The sequence below is a fragment of the Vombatus ursinus genome, unplaced genomic scaffold (genome assembly GCF_900497805.2).
Source record: "Vombatus ursinus unplaced genomic scaffold, bare-nosed wombat genome assembly UNPS02005771.1, whole genome shotgun sequence".
NCBI classification, from domain to species: domain Eukaryota; kingdom Metazoa; phylum Chordata; class Mammalia; order Diprotodontia; family Vombatidae; genus Vombatus; species Vombatus ursinus.
Window position 1 is genome coordinate 124 of NW_020945549.1, and position 15,433 is coordinate 15,556.

The 15,433-nt window shown below is 48.3% G+C and overlaps 1 protein-coding gene across 1 annotated transcript; it reads left to right on the forward strand.

Moving 5' to 3' along the window:
• Positions 1-1,266: 1,266 nt before the first annotated feature.
• LOC114032886 (regulator of G-protein signaling 14-like) lies at positions 1,267-15,314 on the forward strand. Its single transcript, XM_027848360.1, has 6 exons — positions 1,267-1,453; positions 13,466-13,487; positions 13,868-14,046; positions 14,154-14,246; positions 14,382-14,525; positions 15,135-15,314. Exons 1-6 carry the CDS (start codon positions 1,409-1,411, stop codon positions 15,312-15,314), a joined length of 663 nt encoding a protein of 220 aa, XP_027704161.1. The 5' UTR covers positions 1,267-1,408.
• Positions 15,315-15,433: the final 119 nt, after the last annotated feature.

Sequence of the window (15,433 nt, forward strand, 5' to 3'; positions counted from 1 at the left end):
GACACATACACTGTGTGACACTGGGTAAGTCACTTAACCCCTCTCTGCTCTAGGCAATTCTGTAAGACTATAAGTTTGCTGAAGGCACTGCCTCACATTATTAATAAAGAGTTTCCTTACCTGGGAATTCCTAATATCAATGACATTTTAAGACAAGTCCCTATCCCCCCATCCCAGAGGGTAAAGTGTAAGGCAGCCTCAGCAGTACTGAGGGCCTAGCAACAACACTCTCCTAATGGGATGGATTGTCCAGTAATGGAGGGGGAGGGATGCTTTGCCATAAAGTATTTTCCAAGGCCAAAGAAGAGGCCAGAGGAAAGGGAGAGTCTCTGTACTGGCGAGATGATTGTGAACCTCTTTCTCATGCTGGCTGTCTCACACAGACTCCAGGCAGGCTTTGGACCACCATAGAAAGGCAGGAGGCCTGGGGAACTGAACAGAATCTTGTTTCCTGGTTGTGGTGCAGGTCAAAAGCCAGGAAACTGCTGAGGGGTGGAGTGGGGATGGAAAAGAGAGGCCAAGAGCCGAGAACCTGGTCCAGGCTTCCCGGGGCTGGGACCCTTTATCCCCTGGGGGTGAAATGTCCACTTGTGCCATAAGTTTTTTCTTTGAGTGTGTATGTCCGTGTGGCACTGTGTGCAGTGTTTGTACATGCCTATGCCCATATGTGCATGTACTACAGTGGAGAGAGTGTTAGAAGATCTGGTTCAAATCCCAGATTCTGTCACTTCCTAAATGACTTTGAACAAGTCCCTTGACCTCTGTGGGTTTCTGTTTTATCAGAATAATGAGAGGGTTGGCCTGGATACTCTCTAAGATTAGTTCCAAGTCCCATGAAGTATGCAGGGAAAGCTCCCTGTGTCTGTCCCTGTCAGGGATGTGCACACTTGTGTGTCTGCATGCTCATCTGTGGAGGTGCAGAAAGACAGACGTGTGCCTTTAGGAGCTGGGGGGAGGGGTCACAGTACGGGAAGGGCACGGAGTTCTCCCTCCAGTATGGTAAGGTTTGGGTTTGGGAGAAGTTGCTAAATGTGTATATGTGTGGGAAGGGGGAGTAGGGCTTGCCTGAGTGTGAGCCCATGAACACAGAGGGAGAATTGATCTGAGTAAGTATGAGAGAGAGAGAGAGAGAGAGAGAGAGAGAGTGTGAGAGTGTGTGTGTGTGTGTGTGTGTGTGTGTGTGTAGGAAGAGGCATTCTCTTCAGAGCCTACTTCTTTCTGTGGTTTTCGTCTCCATAGATACACTTCCTGTGGCAAAGAAAAGAGGTAGTGAGTGCTGTTTCAGGATGTGAGGGATTCGGAACAGAGCCGCCCCGCGCCTGCCGCGCTCCCCCTTTTGGCTGTGCCAGCTACCCCTCCAGGGACCCATGGTCTCTGCCCTCATCGTCGGGGCCCTGTGACAGGAGGGATGCCAGGAAAAGCCAAGCACCTGGGCGTCCCCAACGGGCGCATGGTGAGTGACCACATGGCCTCTGGGGCCAGCAGCCTGTGGGAGGGAAGGTCTGAGACACACCCAGGGAGGGACCCGGAGCCTGGGACAAGAGGACCAAGCTGAGCCACTTGGCCCAGGGATTCAGGACCAGCAGAAACAGTGCCGGGTTTCTGTTTAGGGTCTGAGAAGCTAATAGACGGCAGTGGCTGGCAAGAAGGTTGGCATCCCTTCTCGGAGAGCTCAGAACAACTCCTTCTGTAATGACTGGCACAGTTCAGTATCGATGTTTAGCCCAGGAACCATGAGCCCTGGATGCCTGGGGATCTGGGGGGAGACAGCCACAGCCCTTCTCTCTCTCCCTCTCTCCTCCCCATCAGTGGGTACCCCTGGGTGAGTGGGCACAGGGCTTTACCTCCCTCCCATCCCTTCAGCGGGAGTGCCCCTCAATATTATCATCACAGGTCAGGGCACCATCCAGGATGCCTCCCTGTCCCCTGAACACCCCTTAAAGTGTTATCTTGTTACCCTCACAACACTGCTGTACCCTCACCTCAAATGCCACCCTGCCTAAATGCCCAAGATGCCATCTTGTCTCTGATACCTGATGTTCATTCCTCTCCTCCCCCTTTGTTATCAGGAGCTGCCTGCCTGGCTGCCATGCGCACCAGGAGCCCTGGTGCCCCCCGCCCACCTCACCATAGCACCAGGGGAAAGGTACCTCCTCCCTCTCCTCTCTCTAGGCTCCTATAAGGAAGACAGGGAAGGGCTTGGGAGAGAACAGAAGTCTGAGAACCCTGACAAGTCACCGTCCTAAACTAACTGCTTCCTTCCTGGGTCTTCCCATGGGTCCCATGAACTCCATTCAGTGACTTATCTCTCTGTCCTGCTCCATTGATCCTCCAGGGTTGGGGCTGGATGGCATGAACTCATGCAAATGTGCTAAGACTGCTTAGCATGGTATATTGTATGAAGTTTTGTGTCTGTATACCCAGCACTAAAAAGGTAGGAGGTGCTTAATAAACGCTTGTTAGATTGGATTCTATTGGACCAGATTGGTGAGCAATAGATTTGAAGTCAAGAGATGGGTCTAAATCTGCTTCTGCTACTTATTAACTTTGTTATCTAAATATCTCTGGGCTTCAGTTTCTTCCTTTGTAGAATGCGACAATTAGACTCCATGATCTAAGCATAGAGTTAGGTGTCAGAAGGAGTTAAGTCACTATTCTGCTACTGGTTACCTGTGTGACCTTTAATTAGTCATTGCCCTCAGTTTACTCATCTGTAAAATGTAGGAATTTGGGGATAGGGTTGGATTAATAATAATAATTGCAAACATTTCTTTTAGGTTTTAACATAAGTTAACTCACTTGATCCCTTTTGGGTAATCTCTAAGCTTCCTTCTAGCTCTGCTTACAAATTCAGAGCTACCAAGAATGAAAAGACCACTGGTTCTGGAGTCAGAGGGCCTGGGTTCAAATCTCATCTCTGATACTTAACCATGTGACTTTGGTCAAGTCATTTAATTTCCCCAGGCCTCAATTTGTTGTTGTTGTTATTCAATCATTTTCAGTCACGTGTGACTATTTGTGATCACATTTGGGGTTTTCTTGGCAAAAATACTGGATTGGTTTGCCGTTTCCTTCTCCAATTCATTTTACAGATGAGGAAACTAAGGCAAACAGGATGAAATGGTTTGCCCAGGGTCACACAGTCAGTAAGTGTCTGCGGACACATTTGAACTCAGGGAGTTGAGTCTTTCCTGACTCCAGGCCTGGTGCTCTGTCTACTGTGCTACCTAACTGCCCCTCAGTTTGCTCATCTGTAAAATGAGAGATCTGGACTAGATGAACTCTTAGTCCTTTCCAGGTCTAGACCGAGGGTCCTCTAGGGACAATGTCCTAACGACAGGCAGCTATGAGAGATGTGTTTGTAGAACACTGGGGGAGGGGAGTAGCTCTGTAAGTCTGGGGCAGCCAAGCCGGAGGACAAGAGAGGAGGCAGAAGGGGCTGCCCACAGGCCTAGTGGGGTGGGGGGGTTGGTGCAGCTCTTTCCTTATTCCTAGCTTCACCAGGAGGCAGGTCATAGACACAATGTCCCCTTAGCAGGAACATTTCACCATGGTCAGGTGCCTATGCCTGCGTGATGCCTTCAACTATTCTCTCCCCTCAATCTGGCCTCATCTTATTCCTGGCCTCGATTTTTCCATCTGCCAAATGGGGCTAAAAAGAATCAGCAAGAGCAGAAACAGGCACTGGAAAATCTGTTCCAGAGAATTACTCAAATGATTGACTTGAGAGTGGAATTAGTCTCCTAGGCCAGTTTCTCATCATCTGCCCTGATTCCTCCTTGGGGAGGAAGGATACCTTCTCAAACCCGGCGTTGCTCAGTTGGAAACAGAGCTGCCCATTCTTCACACTCCCAACTCCCACACAACCCCCTCCACCTTGACCCCATTGTTTAGCCCCTAAATCAGCACCAACTAGCAGGAATCTCAGCTCCTGAGGACCACACTTGGAATGAAGAAGGAAGGAGCCGTGCGTCCACCTCCACCAGCCTTCAGCCCCTTAGATAGAGAACAGCTTAGTGAGCCCCATCCTGACCCCGTGCCCCTGATTCAGAATCCCTTCTGAGGAGCTGCAACCTTGACTCTAGCACTAACCTTTCATCCCTGCTCTCCTCTCTCCCCATTCTAGGTTAGGTGTGGGGAGAAACTTCTGAGTTAGATATTGTAGGAGGGCTCCCTGAGTGACATGTTTGGGGGGTGGGGGAAGGGGTTGGAATGTGACAGAGAGCACTGGTACTATACCTCCAAAACCTAACTGAACCCACCTCTATCCTTCCCCAACTTCTAAACAAACTTTCAAAGTTCACTAATGAAGCCAAGCATCCCTTCCCCCCGCCCCCCAACAGCCATCCAACACTAGAAGAAGCAGAACGCTCTGGGTTCAGATAGATTTGTTCCTGCAGAATGTCAGCACCTGGTGTAACAGTAGGGATGGGAGCTGGCAGCTGGGGCAGTGCCTGGCACATTCCAGCAAGCAGGATGAGTCAAGGAAGTCAGCAAGGACTCCGGTAGACCACCCTTTGCTTGGGGGCCTGAGGAGAGAAGAGAGAAGGGGGAGAATCATCCTTACCTGGGGAGGCCGTGGATGCATGGATATGTTTAAGAACAAAGTGAACCAGCTTGTTACTAAGGGTTAGATCCAGGTGAGCATTAGAGCCAAAGAAGGGTGGGGGTGGAAGGGGCCTTGGAAAACAGAGCACAAGGTGGCAGGGCTAGAAAGGAGGGGCCTTAGAATTCGGAGCATAGAATGTCAGAGCTGGAAAGGAGGGGCCTGAGAACTTAGAGCATAGAATGTCAGGGCTAGAAGGAAGAGGCCTTAGAACACAGAGCATGGAATAGCAGAGCTAGAAAGGAGGGGCCTTAGAAGTCACAGCATAGAATAGCAGAGCTGGACGGGATCTTAGAACACAGAGCATAGAAGGTCAGAGCTAGAAGGGAGGGGCCTTAGAACTCAGAGCATAGAAGGTCAGGGCTAGAAGGGAGGGGCCTTAGAACACAGAGCATAGAATGTCAGAGCTAGAAGGGAGGGGCCTTAGAACTCAGAGCATAGAATGTCAGAGCTAGAAGGGAGGGGCCTTAGAACTCAGAGCATAGAATGTCAGAGCTAGAAGGGAGGGGCCTTAGAACTCAGAGCATAGAATGTCAGGGCTAGAAGGGAGGGGCCTTAAATCACGTAGTGCTCAGGTGCATGCTGGAGCTGCAGCTGGGGAGAGCCAATTGTTAAATTTTCATTGTGAACTTTTACACCTCCTAAATTGGCAAATGGCCCAGATCAGAACTTGAGTTATTTTCTTGTTGATTGTCTAGACTAAGAAAGTGATGTAGACAATGATAATAATGCAGATTAAACTTTAAAATGTGTCCTCACACCCAGCCCCCACAGCAGTTGTTAAACATTTACCAGCCCACTCCTGATGGCACCCAATCCTCTGATTTTATAGGTGAAGGGAATGAGATCCAAAGAGAGCAATGACTTGCCCAAGGTCATCCAACTAGTAAATGACCATGCTGAAATCTGGACTCCAACACTGCCTCTCCTATCAAGTACTATATGGAGGTCAGAGGCCAGAAAAATGAGCTTCCTCTGTCTCTAGCTCTCTCCTTTCCTCTGCCACTTCTGTATGACTTTGGGCAGGTTACTTAACTGCTCTGTGCCTCAGTTTCTTCGTTTGTAATAGATAAACTCACAGGTCCCTTCTAGCTCTAAATCTATGATCCTAAGATTCTCTGATCCCACTATCTCATCATCCCGGTCCTAGGCTTTCTCTGCTGGTGTCACATCCCTCCCTCTGCCCTTGCCCCATCCGTGTCCTAGTCCCAGCCCCTGCCCCTGCCCCTGCTCCCTCGGCCTTTTGAATGTCCTCCACTTCTTGGGCCTTTCAGCTTGAGATGAGTAGGAGAAAGGATGCTGAAGCAATGTCCCTCCCTACCCAGAATCAGGGCACAGGGCTCATCAGGGAGTCACTTGGGTCCATAGCTTTAGGGTCCAGGCAATCAGACTAGACCATAAGTAAGCATGGACTCAAGTGAAAGGAAACCAACTTTCACTAAAGAAAACTGGGCAATGGGCATTAAGCCTCCTCTAAGGTCTTTTAGTTTGGGGAGAGGATTAGAGAAGGGGTCCTCAGAGAGGGGTAGGTGGCTTCTTGACTCGGGTGGGGTCTTCCTCTGTGTCAGGGCATCCTCTTGCAAAGTGAGGAAGACCTCTTTAATATGTCTCTCTCTACCCCAGTTACCCCCTCCTACACACACACATACCCTGGAACTCCCTCCCTGGGCTCTGGAGAGCCCTGGTTCACCCCTTTTAAGCCACAGCTCCTCAAAACAACTGTGTAGTTATAGCCCCCAAAAAAGCTACTACATCATACATAACACGTCTCTCTACCCCTAGAAGAGACCTGCTAAAACAGGCCCTCTTCCTTTCCTGTGCTCACTGTGCTGTACTTTATGCTCTGTCTAGGCCACATGGCTCTCACAAGCTGCACACAGATCGTGTACCCTGTATACATGGCCCATGCCCCCTGCACAAAGTGGGCATGCTATGTAACACACCCTGCACTCTCGCTGCACCCAGTACAGACACACATATTCCACACCTGTATGCACAGCACAGCCCACACACAGTGAATGCACTGAACACCTTGTACACATGCCACAACCTACGACATGCACCTCTTAACTCTCTGATCACTGCTCAAGCCTTATCCTGTATAATCTGGACATTCTGTACACAATACGCTGCTCCCATTATATGTCATATACAATGCACACTTCCCCACCCTCCACTGTAGACACTAGATATTTCTTGTATACCTTAGGTATTCTGTATAACCCATACATTACACACCCTGTGTATACTTCACAGTCCTTAAGCCCAGAAGCAATTAGGGGACTCAGATGATAGAGTGCTGGCATAGGAGTCAGGAAGACCTGAGTTTGAATACTGCCTAAGATACTTACTTGCTGTGGGACCTTGGACAAGTCACTTAACCTCTGTCAGTCTCCTTTTACCCATCTGCAAATTTAGAGAATCCACCCCAATTGTTCATATGGACTATTTGTGCCTGACCTGTGGTAGAACATTCCGAGCTCGTATTGGTCTGATCAGTCACAGTTGGACACTTTATAACTTAACTCTAACATAGTGATGTCATTTTGGTTCTCTTCAAGAATGAACAGCAACCAACCCACCAACCCATCTGTGAAATGGGGAGAGTCATAGCTTTTGCCTCATGGGGTTGCTGTGGTGATCAAACAAGATAATGCAAGTGAAGCACTTTGCAAATCTTAAAGTACCACATTAATTCTAGCTATCATCATTATTAAACACTGTATGTCCTCCACACATGCCCAACTTTCACACGCATTGCGCAGTCCATGTGTACTATGTATGTGACCAAAGCTAGCTCAAGACATATTTGTACTCTGGTCAGGATTTCCAAACTTCCATCCCCAAAAGAGTTTAAATGCAGTTTCGCCACCTCTTTAAAAAAGCAGGTCTGCTATTGTCTATCCAGAAATGTGAACCTCTAGTCCAACACTTATGAAAAATAAATGCCTAAGAGCCCTGTGGATTTTTCTAGCTGTCAATGTGTCTTTTTAAAAAAGTCATGGCAAAGAGTTTTCCTAGTGCCACCCTCCCCCCTTTGTGCTCCCAGAGAATGCTGATCCTGGCTGGCCCTGGCTCTGCACATTGCAATTGCTGCATTGGGCAGGGAAGGGTGACCCACCTATCTTACACAGGAGGAAACTGAGGCCCGGGCCTAAGGTCATTCATAGTAATAGTGATGGCACCTTCTGGGGTCAACTGCATGGTCCCTGCAGTCCAAGATTATGTTTCTGATGGGATCACCCAGGAGTAGTTTAGGGAAGCCCTGGCAATACTTCCTAACATTCCACTCATTCTTTGTTACTGATTCTACGCCTGCCATCCATAAATTTAACAACATCTGTCTTGAACTTATCTCTCTTCTTGTTTTTCTTCTTGTTGTTCAGTTATTTCAGTCATGTCTGACTCTTCATGATCCCATTTGGGGTTTTCTTGGGAGAGATATAGGAGAGGTTTGCCATTTCCTTCTCCAGCTCATTTTGCAATGAAGAAACTAAGGCAAACAGGGTTCAGGGATTTGCCCAGGGTCACACAGCTGGTAAGTGCTTAAGGCCAGATTTGAACTTGGGAAGATGAGTCTTCCTGACTCCAGGCCTGGCACTTTACACACTGTGCTACCTAGATGCCCCTCTCTTTTCTTGCTGTACCCTATTAGTCTGGGAATAATAAGTTACATGAGTTTACTAACAGGTTAACTACCACAGACTTTTACTCATCTTAAACCTGCTTTTCTCAAGGTTCCAGGGGTGAGGGTGGTGAGGGTGCAAGCAGGGCCTTAATGACTTGGATTTACTATAAGCAGTGTTGTCATCTTTCACCTTTTACATAAGGAGCCAATGTGATCCAGTGGAAAGATCTCTAAATTCAGAGGCAGAGGACCTAGGTTTGTGTCCTGGCTCTGTCACTTAAATTTTTTTAAAATTATTTTGTTTATTTTTAGTTTTCAACATTCACTTTTATAAGATTTTGAGTTCTAAACTTTTCCCCTCCCTCCCTTCCCCCTTCCCAAGACAACACGCAACCTGATATAGGCCAGGCGTGCACAATCATATTAAACGTATTTCTACATCAGTCATGTTGTCTGGCACTTAAATCTACTGTGTAACATTAGGCAACTTACTTCCTCTCTCTGGGCCTCCTTTTCTGCATGGGTAAAATGACCGTCACTTGACCTTGCCATCCTTGCAAGCCCTCGTCCCATGTACCCTCTCCCTTTCACACACAAATACCTAGAAAAAGCTGCCTGTAATCTGTTTGAATTCCCCTCCCATCACTGATTTCTCCATCCTTTGCAGTCTGACTTCCAACCTCATTACTTAACTGAAAGTGCTCCTTCCAAAGTTATCGTTGAGCTCTTACTTGCCAAATCCAGTGGCCTTTCCTCAGTGCTCATCTTTCATGACCTTTGTTGTGTTTGACACCGTTGGTCCCCATCTCCTGGACACACTCTCCGCTCCGGGTTTTTGTGACCTTACTCCCTCCTGGTTCTCTTCCTACCTGTCTGACTGCTCTGTCTGAGTCCCTCTGTGGGATCATCATGAATGTCCTGAGCCCTAAGTGTGGGTGTACCTCAAAGTTCTGTCCTGGGTCCTCTTCTCTCCATACTTCTCACATAGCAACCTCATCATCTCTCATAAAAGGCAGCTAGGTGGTGTGGTGCAGGGGGGCAGAGCACTGAACCTGGTATCAGGAAGACCTGAGTTCAAATCTGACCTCAGACACTTCCTAGCTGTGTGACCCTGGGTAAGTCACTCATCTCTCTTGGCCTCAGTTTCCTCGGCTGTAAAACGGGGGTAATCTATTGGACATCTCAAACCGGATGTCGGGGGTAGACATCTCACACTCAACACATCTAAGCCAGAACTGTTATCTTTCCCCAAACACCCGTGCATTTTCTACACTTCGTCACCCAAGCTTGCAACCTGGGGGGTATCCTCCGCTCCTCGCCTCCCCCCACTCCGCACATCCCGTCGGCTGCCCAGTCGTGCTGATTCCAACGCGACAACGTCGCTCGTGGATCTCCCCTCCTCTCCACTTGCACCGTCACCTCCCCCCAGTTCATGTCTTCATCGTCTCTCGTCCGCGTTATTGAAATAGCTTCCTAATTGAAGTCTCTCCGCTCTCCTGTCCGTTCTCCACACAATCAGAACGCTATTACTCAAGCATCGATCTGACTGTGTCCCTCTCCTTGCTCGGTTAACTCCAGAAGCTCTGCCACCAAACGCAAGCTTCTCTGCTCTTCGTTCAAAGACCTTTCCAACCTGGCTCCAGCCCATCTTTTCAGGCTTATTACACAACGCACTCTTTGGGCCTGTCCTTCTTGTCTTTCACTTGACAGATTCCACCTGCCTTCTGTATACCTTGCTACTGGTTGTTCCCCATTTCTTAAATTTCTCTTCACTTTTACCTCTTAGAATCCCATAGCTTTCTTCAAAGCTAAGTCCCAGGGCCACCTCCTACATGAAGCCTTCCCTGCTCCCCAAACTATTAGTACCACTTGGCAATAGTCTTTAATTTGTATATCTTTTTATGTATTTATATACAAATGTGTACATTGTATTTTCCATGATTGAATTCAAGCTTCTTGAGGGCAGGGACCATTTCATTTTTATCTTTGTGTCCCCAGCACCCAGCACATGGTGGGTACTCTCTCTCCTCATCTCGGCCTCTTGGCTTCAAGTCTCAGCTAAAATCCCAGCTCCAAAGGAAGTCTTTCTCAATCCCTCTTAATTCTAGTGCTTTCTCTCTGTTGATCATTTCCAACTTATCCTGTACATGGTTTGTTTGTACGTAGTTCCTTGCATGTTGTCTCTTCCCCTGGAATGTGAGCTCCTTGACTCAAGGAGCTGTATTTTACCTTTCTTTGTTTACCCAGTTCTTAGCACAGTGCCTAGCACTGGTGCTTAATTAAAATTATTGCCTGACTGCTTAAATAATGCTTATTAATTGCTGGTTAAAATGTGGACATTCAATGATCTATCTGTTAGGTTGTTTCTAGTGTTGATGTTCTGTGATTTCTTTCATGATTTTATAGATCTTCTCTGACCCTTTCAGCCTCATTTCCAAAATGAAGAGATTTCATCTTTTCAGTTTGTCCTCATGCTACCCTGAATGTCAGTGGCATCTAAAACCAAACTTGTTACTTAGGAAACAGTTTCCTAAAGATAGCCTCCCAGTCATAGACCCAGAGTGACGGCTCACAGACACCATCTCGAGATGACAGTCCCAGAGTCACAGCCCACAGAGGCAGTCACTGTCACTCTTCCCAATATACAGAGCCTCAGTCCCAGGTCCACAGAGCTGGCTCCACAATCTAAGTCCTACCACATCCAGCACATGTGTGCTTTAGGGATCAGGCTGCAATTCCCTCACAGTCCAAGGTCACGGCTTCTTTTTCTAGGCACATTGGGACTTTCCTGTATGTCCCAGTGATCACTGACATTTACCCCTACTAATCTCCGCTCCCCACCTTGTTCAAAATTGCACACTCCTAGGATGTTGAAAGGGTCATAGGATCCTAGATTGGAAGCCGAAGGGCACATTGGAATTAGTCTAGTTCAACTCACTCATTTTATAAATAAGGCAACTGAGGCCCAGAGAGATCAAACAACTTGTCTAAGATTCCATAGAGAATAAATAGAAGAGTTGGGATTTAAACCCAGGCCTTCTCACTCTTTCCACCACCTTAAACTCATAAGATGGAATGGTGCCAAGATGGAGTTGGCACTGGCTTTTCCTGGGTCAGGCATCCAGGGAGTCTATAAGCACCAGTAGGGAGTTTCTGGATATGTATGAGGTAGTAAAGGTCAGACTGGGGAGGACCTTTAATGCCAGTTAATGAGTTTAGACTACAATCATGAGACAGTGGAGCCCTCTAGGAAGCCTCCATAGGTCATCACTGAGAGTTTCACTCCAAAAAATTGTTGCCACCAGTTTGCTATCTATGCCCTAGGGATCCAGGATTCTTGTAGAGCTTACCTCGGATAGGAAAGAACTATCATTCTCTGCTCATGAATATGGGGAAACTGAGGCCCAGCTGTGTATGGAGGCGGGATAAGAGTGGGAGAAGGGTCCTGGAGCTACAAACCTTCCAACCTAAATGTCTCTACTGACTCTTCCTTCCCCTTTCTCTCTGTGCACATTTCTCCTCCCACTGGGCAGGGTAGAGGAAGGTCTCTTCAGCCCTTACTTCCCCTACAATGGGAGGCAATAGAAGGCAGCTCCTGAGGTCTTGGAGATAGAGGGACAAGTATATTGTTGGGAGTGCATCTTTAAGGGAAGATGACTTGGGAAGTTCAAAGTCAGTGGAGCACTGGGCTTGCTAATTCATTATGTTCCTTTTATAATCTTTGTGCCCATCCCTCCTTCCTACCCATCTGCATTGCTACCTTCTACTTTCCTTACCTCCACCTTATCCCAATTTTTATCCAATTCAATTTGACGAATATTAATTGTCTGCATTGGTAGAGGGAGTTTCTCATCTGGGATCCTCTATAACAATGTAATCACAGCCTATGATTTAAAAGCAAAAAACAAACATGGCTCATTTCAAAGTGCTTTAATGTTTACAATGGACTTTCCTCACAGCTACCCTGGGAGACATGTGGTCCCTGCTTTATTCTTTTAAATATCATTTAATAGTATTTTTATCACCATTTAACAGAGCATAAAACTGAGGCTCAGAGAGTTATGTGCCTTGCTCAGGGTCTCATGGCCAGTAAGGGGCAGACCTGAGATTCAAAGGGTGGTTCTGCTATTCCAGTCTAGCACTCTTTCATCTATCCATTACAATGGTAGACATGTTAAACTGGCTGTGCTGGGGGGATGTCCATTCAGGTGGAGAGATTCAATAGGAAGATGGAATTTTGGGATTGGAGCTCAGGAGAGGGGCTGGAGATAGGGGGAAAGATCTGAGGAGTCCTCCAGCTAACAGTTGACATCCAAAGGTCAGAGGAAAGACCTATGATTAGAGGTCAACAAGAATGGAAGCCAGTGAATGAGACACAGGAATGGTCAGAAAGATAGGAGGAAAGTCAAGACAGCGAGGTGCAGGGGCCCCCAAACTTTTGGTAGTGAGGAGCCATTTCTTTTGAACAAAAGTCTTGAGTCTTGTGAGCAGAGTGGGGATGGAAGAGGTTAATGGGAGACCACAATGGTCAGGTCTGGGATTAGGGAAAGGTCAGAACAAGAGACAGTTGTTATGAGCTTTGGGCTTTTTCAACAGGATGTAGGTGTGGCTGAGAGAAGTCACTGTGGGTGGGGAACCTATCCTGAGATCCATCTAGTTTGTCTTCCACTCAAGAATTTAGGGATTCCTGGAACTTGAGTGTAGCTGAAGACAGGAGAGAGTGCATTTGGATGAATATCAATATCAGATGCTACAGAGAGGTCAAGGAAGAACAAGACGAGTCAAGTGTGTTCGCATATCCATTTCCATCTCTCCCCATCCATTCCCCACTTCTTTCATCAATGACCAGGCATTCAGTGGTTTTGTACCCTGGATATACTGTCTAAATGGGCATAGTGGATAGTGGTGTAATGGACAGAGCACTAACCCTGGAGTCAGGATGACCTTTGTTCAAATGTGGCTCAGACACTTACTAGCTGTGGGATCCTGGGCAAGTCATTTAACCCTGTTTGCCTCAGTTTCCTCATCTGTAAAATGAACTGGAGAAAGAAATGGCAAACCTCTCCAGTATGTCTGCCAAGAAAATCCCAAATGGGGTCACAAAGAGTCAGACACAACTGAACAGTGACAACAAACACTGACTATCCTGAGATTCTGGAAGTAGGGACAGGTTCTACCCACCTCTCCTAAGCCTGGGCCCTTCTCCAGCTCTTCCCTCTTCTCTCTTGCAGGTCCTGGCTGTCTCTGATGGAGGTGAGTTGGAGGAAGGGACCCAGCCTGGGTCCTGGTTAAAGGATTAAGAGGAGGGGCCCAGATCCCACGTTTGGGTTAGGGAGGAGAGAACATCATGCTTGTGTCTGACTTTCCTTCAGGAGCATTGGATCTGTGTGAGGGCCTTATTGTGTGGGGGGGGTGGTGGTGGTGGCGGTGGTGTGTGTGTGTGTGTGTGTGTGTGTGTGTGTGTGTGTGTAAAATCAGGGGCATGGCTGAGGGGGAAATTAGAGGTCTGGCTGGGGGAAGTAGGGAATAATGAATGTTTATTGAATGAATGCACATATGATGGGGGGCTTCTGGGCTCAATGCATCCTGCAGTTGATTTGTTTCTCTCCCATCCTCCTCCTCCATCCCCCCAGAGCTGAGCAGTGTGGTGGGGCCAGAGGAAGCTGGGGAGGGCCGGGGAAGCACCCTCAGTGTCCACAGTCTGCCCAGTGGCCCCAGCAGTCCCTTCACCTCTGAGGAACAGCCTGTGGCCAGCTGGGCACTGTCTTTTGAGAGGCTGCTGCAGGACCCGCTGGGTCTTGCCTACTTCACGGTGAGTGCCCAGGTTGGGGCAAGTGAGCAGGGGCGTGGCTGTGGTGGCCACTTCCCTTTCTCTGTCTCTCTATGTTCCTTTATCTCGGACCTTGTCTTTGTTTCTAGGAGTTCTTGAAGAAGGAGTTCAGTGCGGAAAATCTGTCCTTCTGGAAAGCTTGTGAGCAATTCCAGCAGATTCCAGCCAGTGACACCCAACAGGTTGGACGCTGGGGGTCCTGGGGACTAGGAGTGATGAGCGTGGAGGGAGAGGGGCGAGGGGCAAGATAGAGGTGCAGGGCAGCTGGGTCGGTCGCTCCTGCGAACGGCCCTGCCACCTCTACTCTGCCACTCCAGTTGACTCAGGAAGCTCGATGCATCTATGAAGAGTTCCTGTCTAGTCAGGCTCTGAGCCCTGTGAATATTGACCGGCAGGCCTGGCTCGGGGAGGAGGTGCTGGCCACCCCCAACCCCGACATGTTCCGGGTCCAGCAGCTGCAGGTATGGGGTTAAGGAGAGCCCTCCCCTTCCCTCTCTCCCTCAGCTTTTTTTCTTCCCTCTTCTCCTTTTCCCTAATCTGCTTGGTGATCCCGAACAAGAAAGCTCTCTTTTGGGGGACTTCTGTTTGCCTTTTCTATAACGTGAGAGGGTTGGACCAGAGCAGGAGTTCTACACTTTTGTGTGTGTGTCATGGCGGTCTAATGAAACCTATGCACCTCTTAGAATAATGTTTTTAAATAATTAAAGGAAAGGCCAAATTTCATTTAGAGATTAGTGAAAATAAAGATGTAATTTTTTTCCCATCCAATTTCATTGACCTTGGAAATCTATCTGTAGACTTTGTAGGGGTCCATAAATCCCAGATTAAGAAGCCCTGGACTGGATGATTGCAGGGGTGGGCACCATCAATGGAACCAGCCTTTCCCCAAGGGTCCTTGGGCTCCCTTGGCCTGTCGGGGGTCCGTGGACCCCCAGGTTCAGAATCTCTGCACTCTATAATCCCTAAGTTGCCTCCAAGCCTTGGATCCCATGCTGCGCCCTCCCCCTCACCCCTCTCTTCTTCTCTTCCCTTTACACTGCTCCTCTTTGTTCTTTCCCTCCTCCCCTCAGATCTTCAACCTCATGAAGTTTGACAGCTATGCTCGATTTGTCAAGAGTCCGATGTACCGGGAGTGTCTCCTGGCAGAAGCAGAAGGGAGGCCCTTGTGTGAGCCAGGCACCTCGGACCCTGGCAGCCCCAATACCACATTCCGGAAGGTGCCCACTGGGGCGGGAGGGTCTGGGTGCTGAGAATGAATCCCCACTGCCATCCATATGCCCAGAGCTGAGCCCCGATCTGTCACACACACACGCGCGCGCGCGCACACACACACACACACACACACACACACACACACACACACACACAC

Excerpts from the sequence above, each read along its gene's own strand:
- LOC114032886 (XM_027848360.1), top strand. The coding sequence starts at position 1,409 with ATGCCAGGAAAAGCCAAGCACCTGGGCGTCCCCAACGGGCGCATG. Across the intron at positions 14,047-14,153 it reads TGGGTCTTGCCTACTTCACG|GAGTTCTTGAAGAAGGAGTT; the intron begins GTGAGTGCCCAG and ends CTTTGTTTCTAG. Across the intron at positions 14,526-15,134 it reads TCCGGGTCCAGCAGCTGCAG|ATCTTCAACCTCATGAAGTT; the intron begins GTATGGGGTTAA and ends TCCTCCCCTCAG.